Below are 12160 nucleotides of genomic sequence, written 5' to 3'. Positions count from 1 at the left end.
ATAGCCACACGTGTTGCGGCCTCGATTTGTCGCAAACGCTGCTGGATCCACGCTGCGCTACCGATATGGGCAAGCCGCCGGCTCCTTCGATACCTTCCCGCCCTAGCCAACTCTCAGCTCAGAAAACTGTTTTTTTTTTACCCCAGTTCATCATTTTAAATTAAGCAGAACATCTGGACAATTTTTCTAGTGATATTCGGCAGGAATTATTCATGTTAGAACAAGGACCTACTGTCTAAAGGCTTCCTAAAGTTTGGCTTGCGACGCACACGCAACGCCGGGCGTGTTTGTTGTCGAATTTCCAGTAGCAAATATCATAAATTCTTTCACAATCAAGAAGACTACTTCAGCAATCAGCTATATAATGAAAGCTATATAGTGAAAGACTTCATATGTCGTGTCAACAGGCGATTGGAGTAGAAAAACGATTGGTTTTGTGCGGAAACATCAGTCCCTTTATGCCTGGTCTGAATGCTCTAGCTCCGAACTGTATACAAACAAACAAGGTTCCTACATTTTGAAATTTTGACTCAATGACAATGGTTTTGATTCAGTGGGAACATCACAGATACACAGCCAGCACCACATATAACTGCATCAAAGTAAGAAACAAAACATTAAATCAGAGCCTTTTCTTGTCTCCTCTCTTCTTAGTTATCTCTCGTCATATTTATCTGCCATCCACCTTCCGGCATGGTAACAGAGATCTTTGCCCATTTTCCGCATGTTGACCACTGTCAGAAGGCAACAGGATTTCTTGTTTTTTCCCCCAAATCAGGCAAAAATTAATGTGTGCGCTGATGCCATCCATAGATATTACTTGTTGTGGCCTTACTAGTAGTTGACATCAGGTTAAACTATCATGACTCCTAAGGGGTCTTGTTCATGATCTAACTGTGGGGGATGGGGGGAGAGTGCTCTCAATCTTGGAGGGTCTGTGGGCGAATTTTGGATAAATTGAAGCCTTGAAAAACACAATGTCCCACATTTTGAGAGGCCAAAAATGGGGAGGAGAGTGGTTGTTGGGGGTCTTTTGAATGTTTTTAATAACACATGACGTGTAAATGTTTTTACGTATACGTATTAGGAAGATCTTTGTCAATTTTGTCCATCAAGGTTGAGTTGTGTAATTATAAATAATGTCCTTGGGTTAAGCATTTTTCTGTCACACACCACATACAATATAATTAATTGTACATGTAGTTTGTGACATGGAAATGAAAACATGGGCATGGATAACATAAAAAAGCAAGGTTTAACTGTAATTTCCAATTACTCAAACATTTGATTTACTCAAATTTTCAACTGTAAAACTCCAGTGTTAATGTCATTAGGAATGAGCAATCTACCACTTCTGTAACATCATGTTACTCTTATTAACAAAGACTGAACTGTTGTATGTCAAAAATTTGAGTATTACAATTGTAGTCCAATTTTCTTGTGCTGTTCAAACTTGTTTCATAATGGACTTTTATTATTGTTTTTAAAACATGGATATAAATGGTGCAACTTCCATGAAAAATCTTTTCGAGTCATTTTCTTGTCCTAAATCCTTTGACAGCTTTAAAAAAATGATCAATCTGAAAGGATTTTGCTGTCTAAACTCACTTGAATCAAGGAGGTTCTCTTTTCATTCCTCCTAGGCCTTGCTTGAATCGATATCAAAGCACAGCTCCAAATATGCAAACACAGTTACTCTGAGTAGTATCTCTCTAGCATTGGTAATGAGACAGGATCTAATGACCTGCCTAGCTTGATGTGTTTTGAAGTCTGGAATTGACAGATCACGATTCCTTGATTTGATGGAGCTTCAAAAAGTTTGCACAACAAGATCAAGCCACTGCTACTTTGTGATGTCAGTCACCTCCAACAGTCCTTATAGGCCTAAGAAAATTAATGTTGTGTTTCCAGCTCCTGAAAAAAGTAGGTCGGAAGGTAGGGATTGTTTTTTGTACAGAAATGACATGTATAGCAGCGTGCAAAATACCGGGCAACCAAATTTGACTTGGGGCAACCAAATTTTACTTGGGGCAACCTATTTTTGAACCTAGGTAGCCCATTGTGCTACCTGAATTTTAAGAACTGCCCCTTCCCCCCCCCCCATGCCCACATGGCTTGCACCACTGTATATCCGGCAGATGCTTTTTAATTTTAGGTATTAATGGCTATTACTAGTATCAGTTAACTAAAGGCTGTTAGAAATATTGTCAAAGGCTTATGTAATATGTAACATTCCTTAATTTGAGGAAAGTCGTAACTTATAGGTGGGGCAACCTAAAATTCTGATGGGCAACCTAATTTTTGCCATAGGTTGCCCACTGGGCAACCTGGTTCAAAAAAGTATTTTGTACACTGTGCAGATTTTAAATTCTGTACGTCCCTCCGTTATTTTCATTACACCGTTCACTTCTCTTTCCCGCAGTTCTTCACGACATTGTGGGAACCATGTTCAACCGGCGCTTCATGGACGAACTGTTCAAGCCGCAGGAGGCGTACAGTAAGAAGGCCATGCGGACGGTGTTCGACCGACTCGCTCACGCGTCCATCATGAGGCTTAACTCGGCCAGCATGGATAAGGTCTGACATTTCAAGTCTTAGTATTATTTATGCCACGCTGACTTAATTTTATGGATGACATCCGCGCGCGCATTGATTTTCACCTGTTCTCAAAAAAAAAAAAGATCACGTCCACCGTTCTGGCCTAGCTCTAGGCCTGGGTAGTCCATGTTAGTTAGCGACTACCCAGGCTACCTAAGCTCCACAATTCAAGAACTCAGTACATACGTACAGTGCCGATTCATAAATTCCACAAAAAACCAGCATGTGCTGGCTTGTTGTATATGTCGCTAAGTACTGCCGCAAATTCACAATACCAGCTAAGTATCTCTGTGGTTTCGTAGCATTTTTATTTTTGGCCGGAATTTTTTTCATTCACCCATAAAATGTCGTCCATAAAATTTTAAGTCAGTGTGGCCTTACCTATTTATGATTCATCAGAGAATAAATTGTTATGCTGGAATCCACTTTGTTGTGTCATATTTACCATACGTTGAAACCTGAAATACAGGGCCAACATTATAGCGATCGAATCCGTAAAAACCCCTGGAAAGACCCCTTTGGCAATATATATCGCAGAGTTGACGGGAGTTGCTCACTGTGTGTTGACAGGAAGGTCAATCGTCGTTCGACAAAAAAAAGTGCCCAAATCTTTGTATAAAAGATGGGCTTAGGTTGTCAACGTTTTGTGAACCCGGTCTATTGTTAGTGAGAAATTGTGCAAATTAAAGTTGACCTGACAACGCTGCTCTGGCCAATGGATACTGCCTTGCCACCTTATGATCTGCTTGGATATTAACATTTTTGCACCAAAAATGACAATATTTTAGTTGAAAAAAATCTTCATGCTGGGTAACTTTTATACTTCCACCTTTCATCGTATTTGTGTGCAATTATTTCACATCTCTGACATGTATGGTTGGCGCTAAAACAGCCCGTACAAAGTGCATTCAGTTTGTGGTGCCACCAGAAACTACCAGAATGTAAACAAACATGGCTGACAGCTGTAATATTTTGGCACCTCTACTTCTTGAATGACACTTAATAATATATATTTGCAATGGAGTATGAGTGATTTAACTTATTTTGTAAAGAAATAACCAGAAAATTGGCTTGACATCCTGATATTATATGTAATGTAGCTTAAATCCTCTGTGAAATTAGCAGTGCGACTAACAGGACCTGGGGGAATATCAAAACGTGGCTTTCCATTTTCAGACAGATCCAATTATGCAAGGCCCTGCATGTTGTTACGGATCCAGACATAATTGGACTGAACTCACATTAACGGACGAATCGGACTCACATTTACGGACCACATTTATTTTCTAAATCATTGTCAGTCGTTGCTCGGATTCTCCCGTTTCATTTTTTCTGATTTCCAAAAAAATTTGTGTAAACTGAATCAACTCCAAACATAGAAATTCTTCTGCAAGAATAATATTCTAAGGGTATTTAGTTCAAAATACTTATTAAGAAAAGAAATCTTACCACAAAAAAATATGCTAAAATAATGCAGTTTCTTGAAATTCTTGTCTCATGGTCTCAAAAAAATATTTCTTCTCTGAAGAAAAACAAGATTGGCATTTTTGGTAGTGCACCCAACGATTGAAGAATGTTTTATTAAAAGCTTAAAATTCATTTATCCTCAGATGGTATGTTGACTTCACTGCTCCTATCATTTGGGGCTATCCAATTGCAAGAATACCAAGGCCCTTTTTTTTTTTGCTCCGTCACTTCAGAATTTTTTCTTAAAAAATCTGAAAGACAGCAAATTAAATTGATTTGGCCTATGTAACCTCAATTCCCAGGCATTGAAAAAAATGAGTTAATTGTTTGAAAATATACTAATCGGGAATCTTGGATTTTTCAGTTGTATGACTTGATGACCATGGCCTTCAAGTACCAAGTGTCGCTGTGTCTGCGACCTTCAGACATCATGCTGGTGACCTTGAACCACATGGACGCCCTGAGAACCTTCGTGGAGGAGGCACCAGCCATCAAGGCACAGGTGGACAACGTCTTCAGACTACTCATCACTGTGAGTATCAACCAAGACATCTTTTTTTTTTATGTCTGAAGAAATGAAACTTTTTAGCAGTCATGTGGATTTAAAGACATATCTTTGAAAGTTCATCTGTGTTGGTAGAAGTCATTATGAAGTAAGTCGAAAATTTGGGTGAGTCCATTTTGTTGTGTTGGAAATAACAGTTTAAACTTGCTTCATAATCATAATGGATTTAAAGACATCCAATGATATTTCTGGGCAGCATTAGGCCACACCGATTTAATTTTATGGATGACATCCGCGCGCGCATTGATTTTCGCCCGATCTCAAAAAAAAAAAAAAAGATTACGTATTCCGAGGCTCTGGCCTGGCTTTAGGCCTGGGTAGTGCATGGTGGTGATAACTCTGGTTGACGGCAGCCAGGCTACCGAAGCTCCAAGACTCAAGAACTCAGTACATACGTACAGCAGTGTCGATTCATATATTCCGCAAAAGTCCAGCATGTGTCGGCCTGTCGTATACGTCGCTATGTAATGCGCCAAATTCACAATACCAGGTTTGTATTCCTGTGGTTTTGTAGCATTTTTATTTTTGGCCGGATTTTTATTTTTTTCGCCCGCGCGCACTAGTTTGGGGGTCTTCAGAGGATGTCATCCATAAAATTAAATCGGTGTGGCCTTACAGAAAATATTCTGGATCAGGAAATCCGTCAGATATTGACGTTTACCGCCATTTCTGTGGCACATTTTTGTCATCATTTCATACCAATTTTATTCACTTCCGAATCAACAGTTTGTACAATCATTATGTTTCGTTCTGTTCTAAACCTTTTTTTAAGTTAGCTAATCATACAGTTTTTCAAAACCTTCTATTGCTATTTTACACCCTACTCATTCCTGTATGGTAATCTAATTTCTGTCCATCATTGGTCCACAATTATATTATATCGACTGGCTGAACATAATAAGGATCATATTAAGTTCACAGAATGCCATAATCCATATTAACCCCAATGAGAATTTTGCCCATGATTTAATGCTAATAAGTTCCTGGAAGTCTGACTATTTGATTTTTGTCCACAGCTGATGATATATGATTATGCTAGAGTTGCCATGGAGGCTCAGATAGGCCTATTATTATAATTAATACAACTGTTATTAATTAATACAACCATCTATAACAACCATCTATAACACTAGCCACTAGCCAGTCTGAAACTTTTTTTTCCATCATCTTAATTTTGTTTGACAGTCCAGTATTAAATTTTGTATGTTGAGCGGCAAACATAACAATCCTATAGCTACATGTAGCTACAAGGGTGCATGGGGCATGCTTTCCCCGGCAAATTTTGAAATCTTGACCATCTGAAATGCTATTCCTGCATTTTGAGCAGCAAATCTTGCTGGTAGACTTTCCATCTCTTAAGACATCTCTTTCCATCTCTTAAAACACTGAATTTTTTTGTCAAATAGCAAATTCAGCATCATGACTTTAATCAGTTAGTGTCAATTCAGTTCAGTTGATTTGAAAATGGTGACGGTACTTTTGTCTGCGTTGGTCACAACGATCTGTCCCTGTGTTGCCATGGCAACAGCCCAAGGCCACCTCATGTCCGTCATGACGTGCCTGAGAAACTTGCCCGTCTGGTCGAACACTTCCACGCGGCTGTTCTTCCTGTCAGCTACGACGATGTTCCCTGAGCTGTCCGTACAGATGCCCTGTGGACTTCTCAGCTGTCCTTTGCTGCCCCCCTCCCCTCCGAATTTGAACAGGAACTGTCCCTCTGCGCTGTACGCGAAGACAAGGTGGCTGTGACAGTCAGACACGAGAATGTTCCCCTCCACGTCCACCGCGATGAACTGCGGAACTTTTAGTCCCTGTTGCCACGAGGCGGCTCGCTTCGCCCCCACACTTCTTAGAAGCGTCCCGTCGGGACTGAACACCTGGACGACACCATTGGATTTGTCCACTTCCCGTGTGGCTTGTGTCACCAGGATGTGGTTCCTCCTGCTGTCCACAGCGATACCCCTCACCTAAAACAATTCACGATAATGTTTAGAGGCCCCTTAATTAGCACCAAGAACAGGGTGGTTGTAACAAAGTAGAACTAAAAAAAAGATAGAAATGACCAATCAGCACCAAGGACAGGATAGATGTAACAACATACAACTGAAACAAAGATAGAAAGGACCAATCAGCACCAAGGACAGGATAGATGTAACAACATACAACTGAAACAAAGATAGAAAGGACCAATCAGCACCAAGGACAGGGTAGTTGTAGTCATTCACAACAGAATTGGCTGTCCCTTACAACTTTCAAACAATGTCTAGAAGAAAGATAGCCTGATAGAGAAGTCATTCTACTGCTAGTACTTCTTGATTTGATTTGTTTTCTCATGTTTGTCAATTTGCGCAAAGATTTATTTTTATACGTTGGCCTTATACCTGCATGGAATAACTTACCAATTGATTTGTCAATTTGATTTCGTTTTAATATCCTTTTAAATTTGGTACATGTATGTCATTTGATTATATCACTTCATTAATTAGTTAGTCAGTTAACTCTATATCCATGTACATGTATATCTTTAATGATTTGCTTCTTTTACTTTTGTTTCATCTTTATCTACAATGCATATTGTGCTTCAGATATGTACATGTACCAGCTCCACATGTACATGTAACTGACCAAAAGTAATAAAAACTAGAGTTCCACGATCTCATACCTTCGCCAAATGATGTTAGCTTTTATGATTAAGAAATTATATATTAATCCCCCTAATTATGCAAATAGGATCCTCAATTGCATGAATTATATCTGTTGATCATATTCTCCACCAAAAGACAGTCTTATCTTAACAAAGAATGCCATGATGATATTTTCTCATAAATTATGCAAATGAGGTCCTTATTTGAATAAGTTATGTTTAATTATGTTCACCTTAACTTAACTTTCAAACACCTCAAGTATAAAATTCCAGGCAGTTACCACTATGCAATTATAATATTTTCTCATTAATTATGCAAATTAAGTCTTCATTTGCATAATCGATATCTGCCTGTGTTTCTCTCATTCTTAATAACATATGTCACAAGCTTGAACTTCCTATTATGGAATGCAGCAGATAAATAGAATTTCCTCATTAATTATGCAAATTACATCCATATTTGCATAATTGTAATATCATTATGTCAAGCATCACTCAAGCTACCTACATACCAAAAATCATGATGATCCATCAATCGGTTCTTGAGTTATTCCCCTTTAAACATTTGTCCTTTAAACCCCCCTGCAGTTCTAGAGCAAGCAACTAGGGGGCTCAAACTCATGTCACTTTATCCCCAGCACAAGAGCTATCTACCATCTAAATTTCGTCACCCTAGCATGTCTGGATCATGAGATATCAAAACCGGAAGTTCTGCTGCAGTACCATGACAAGCTGCCAGGGGGCCCAAAATCCAATCATTTTGAGGTCTCATCAAGACCTACCCACCTACCAAGTATCAAGACAATCCATCAAGACCTTCTCAAGTTATCGTGTTGACAGACAGACAGACACACACACACACACACACATACACGAACGCCCCTGAAAACATAACCTTCTTGGCGAAGGTAATTAATTGCAGTTACGGGGAACCACAGATAAACCTGAAGGTTTTTCAGTTTTCCGGCACATTCCTTCATCTAGTACATAAATTACGACAAACTGACTTGTTTAGGTACAAACAATATAAACACCTGGCCTGTCTTCTGTAGGCTAATCGTGCTCAGTAGTCGCCCCCGCTTGGTGTACTGTACGACCAGCTCAGCCGCGGCCGCGCTCCCCGCCACCCACAGGTTCCCCGCTTCATCCAACGCCACATCGTGGGGCTCCATCTTCTTCCCGTCCTGCACAACGGTCAGAAACTGGCGCACAAACGTCCCCTCCAGCGTGAAGACTTTGACTTTCCGGTCCCGGTAGTCTCCCACGAAGATCTCGCCGTCTTCCGATACGACCACCCCGCTCGGAAGGTCAAGGTTCTGTTCCTCCTCCCCCTTCCCTCCGAACGTCAGGCTTTCGTTCTGCTGCTGAGTCAGAAGGTCGTAACCTTGGTGATGACCTAGTTCATCATCATCATCATCATCTGAAGATGCAAAGGACACTTTCTTCACAGACTGTCTTTGGCGGTGATGACCTATGCCCTCTGATGCGACATCATCGTCCAATGTTGCCAGACTGGTCAGGAGGGAGATGTTTTCGATATCCGACCTCTTTCTAGCAAAGGATATCCTCTTTGCCTGAACGCCGTTTTGACTGCTATGGCGACGGGCGATGACCCTGGCTGCTGTGTTGTTGGATGTCGGTGCTGTTGCGGGGGTTGAACTCGGTGTAGTTTCGGGCGGCTGGATGATCACATGTCCCAGAACTGGCACTGCTGCATCCGTAGGCTGGAACACCGGCACTGCAAGTTTGCCCTGTACGGGAGCCGGAGTCCCCTTTGCTCTGTACTTCCCCAAAATGTCCGTCAAGGTCGTTTCCTGTGCCAGAAACTCCAGCCCTCCCCGCCAGGCCTGCTCCGCTCGGTCGCAGGCGGCCGACAGCTCGGCCACGTCCCGCGAGACCACGTCTCTCTCGTTTTGTAACATGGCGACGGTTTCGCCGTGGTTTTGTTGCACCTCGTCCAACAGGTTGTCTTTCCCCTTCAGCAGTGCCAGGGCCATTTGATTGTAGACCGTTGCGATGTTCTTCTCCGTCTGGTGTTTCTGTTCCTGTAGGACCTTCTCCGTGTCGTCAATCCCTCGGAGGAAGCTGCGGTACATTTCTAGAATGTTCCTCCCCTCGTTGATGAGTGCCTGGATTGGAGCTCTCTTCTCTTGCGAGGCCTTTTTGATGGTGATGGTACTGTGGTCGCTGTGAGTCTCATCCAAACACTCATTACAAACCGGCACCTGGCACTGCTTACAGTACAGCTTGAGTTCTTCTGTTGGGTGGACGCTGCACCTGTTTCCAGACTGCGGTTGTTCCCTTTTTGTCTCTTCTGGTGCTACGACTACGCTCTGTTTCCGGAGTCTTCCACACAGAATGGTGACTAGATTGTTGTCCGGCAGACCTGCGACTCCCTGGGACGGTACTTTGACCAGTAGCTGGCACGTCGGACACTGGAAGGCCTTTTGAACCCCCACCTGGTCTTGAAGGCAGTCCTGACAGAAGGTGTGCTGACAGGGCAGCATCTTGGGCCTGGTGAACAGCTCCAGGCAAATGCTGCAGGACAGTTCCTCCTGAATTTCCTGCCCCAAACTTGCTGTTACCGCTGCCATGATTTTTTTTTCACCTGACTCTGATGTGGCGTCTCCACCCCAAGTTAAAGTCCAGGTTGGAGTATGTTTATCTGAGATTAGACCAATAGGGGGATCCTGAAAAGTAAACTTTTTCCATTGATAGAAACTAAAGCATAGGCTGTCTAATACAGCTACTAACTTAAAGCTACATTGTCATCAAATTGTTGCCAACTTTTAGTCCACAGATTGTATAGTAGCATGCATATGATTTTAAGGATCTTTTTAAAGAGTTTTTACAGAAACCCTCCCAATGTTGGTACAGCCCACTTTGAATCAAATACTCAATAATGTTTAACATTCCAGATTAATCAATTAGTCATGTGATTGTCAGCACTTAATTGATTGTCAGCACTTAATTGATGCCCTACATGCTGAAATGGCTGCGGGAACAGGCAGCAGACAAGGCACGATGGAACGGAACTTTTAAGACTATCGATGTCACACACTGATTTGGTGTGCCAATGACAGTTTGATACCAGTTTATAGAACTGTATTCATTTGCCACCAAGAACAGTATATTATTATTATTATATTAATTGATGATCAGATGACTACAAGATAACATATATGACATAATGCCTACATTTATGATAAGAAATCACACAGTCATGTAGTTTCTACTTTGAAATTCTATCCTTCTTCCATAAATTGCAAATCCCAATCAGGAAATTAGTTATGTTTGCTTACTTTTAGTTTAGGTACACATGTCAAATCTAGACAAAATGATCTGCATGTAGTAACTTGAATCAGCTGTTCAAGGTACAGAGTTCATTTTCAAACCATTTGCTTGGTGAGACCGTGGTTGCACATAATATTGATTTTGAAGTAAGGCCCTGTTGGTTTGATGTATTTGATTTGCGTGCGCATGAATTTTCACCCATTTCCCCCAAAAAGTTTCTAAAGTACTGTATATTGTACAAAGCAGCTGCAAAACCAGAAAATATATGCCATAAATTGCCTAAAAAAATAGATACTAAATGTCATGGAATTTCAAAATTACAGACTATTATTAGTTGCCATACAATATTGTACCATGATACTCTGTGTGTTTAGTCATTTTGTTTAACCTCCATGACCATTTCAAACTTTTTTTTCAAACTTTTTTTCGTATTTGCACGCTCGCATCAGTTTTGGTGTTCCCAGAGGATGTCATTCATGTACATGTAGTCAAATAAACATGGCCTGAGAAAGCAAAGTTGTCCCATGGCCTTTAAGAGATCTTGCCTCATCATTATAACTCAGAAACAGGAAAATTTTTTAAAAGTATTCTAGCATGATTGTATTAGTCAGCAGATTATGCATGTTACCTTAGGTTAGTACCTATACATTACGCCTAACACCAGTAGACCAAAGTAAGTATTAACTAACTTAAAAGTAAGTAAACAAAGTTATTTGGGACTGACATGGTCTCTAACTAGAACTGAACCCAGCCTGGCATCACACTATGGTGATTTGAACTTGGCAATAGTATCCCTTTGTTATTCAAAGTCTTCTTGACGGTTTGTTTGAAAACGGCAGCCTCGGTTGACAACACCTGCACCTGAAAATAATTAATTTTCTTACCGATGAAAGAGATGTTGACTTCTTGCCTTGATTTGAAAGAGAAGTTTACACGTTTGACATGTTTTTTTGCAGAACTACGGTGAGCTGTCACAGGGAGAGTTCCACCTGATTCGACAGACTCTACTGGGATTCTTTCAGGACATGCATATCAGGGTCAGTACTAGTAAGCTAAGTGTATTAAATAAATATGTATCTGCTTAGCACATTGGCAGAACGCACTGCACCTGCACGAAACCCATCATGTATTGTGCATAGCACTTCGGCAGAACATCTCATATAAGGTCGTATGTACGCAAATAAAGTTAACATCCCGCCTGTAGTTTCCAAATGTTATGTCGGGCAAGATATTGTCTGCCACAGGTGAAATTCTGATGCAACATTGACCAAAACATCCGAAGAAAATCGTGAAAAATCAGGGTTTCGCGCAGGCGTAGTACGTTGTGCCAACGTGCTTATTTATTATCTGCTTATAATTAGGATGATGGGATTTTCTTCTTACACAACTGGTAGTGTTTCTCACCACTTTTTTTTATGTCTGTCAGACATGTTCCTCAGAGCTTCTGACAGGAGTACTGCTTCTCGCAAATATAGGTGGCGCTTTTGCAGTAAGAACACAATCCCAAGCTAAGTGGTCTTGATGCAAAGTTGCCACCTAAATTCACAGGCTACATGTAACGGCAAGAAGCAGTACTCCAGTCAGAAGCTCTG

At 41.0% G+C, this 12160-nt stretch overlaps 1 protein-coding gene and 1 pseudogene across 1 annotated transcript in view; one reads left to right on the top strand and one right to left on the bottom strand.

Moving 5' to 3' along the window:
* Nucleotides 1–12160, top strand: part of LOC109485169 (protein OSCP1-like) — a 34807-nt gene that overhangs the window by 12525 nt on the left and 10122 nt on the right. The window contains exons 2-4 of the mRNA XM_019788620.1: nucleotides 2423–2577; nucleotides 4430–4597; nucleotides 11525–11605. Coding sequence (XP_019644179.1) covers nucleotides 2423–2577; nucleotides 4430–4597; nucleotides 11525–11605 — 404 coding nt within the window. The remainder of the gene's footprint in view (nucleotides 1–2422; nucleotides 2578–4429; nucleotides 4598–11524; nucleotides 11606–12160) is intronic.
* Nucleotides 6189–9896, bottom strand: LOC109485184 (annotated as a pseudogene).

The sequence above is a fragment of the Branchiostoma belcheri genome, unplaced genomic scaffold (assembly GCF_001625305.1).
Source record: "Branchiostoma belcheri isolate BF01 breed outbred unplaced genomic scaffold, Haploidv18h27 scaffold73, whole genome shotgun sequence".
Lineage (NCBI taxonomy): Eukaryota > Metazoa > Chordata > Leptocardii > Amphioxiformes > Branchiostomatidae > Branchiostoma > Branchiostoma belcheri.
Note: the sequence above shows the minus strand (reverse complement) of the source record. Positions and strands in the feature narration are given on the sequence as shown.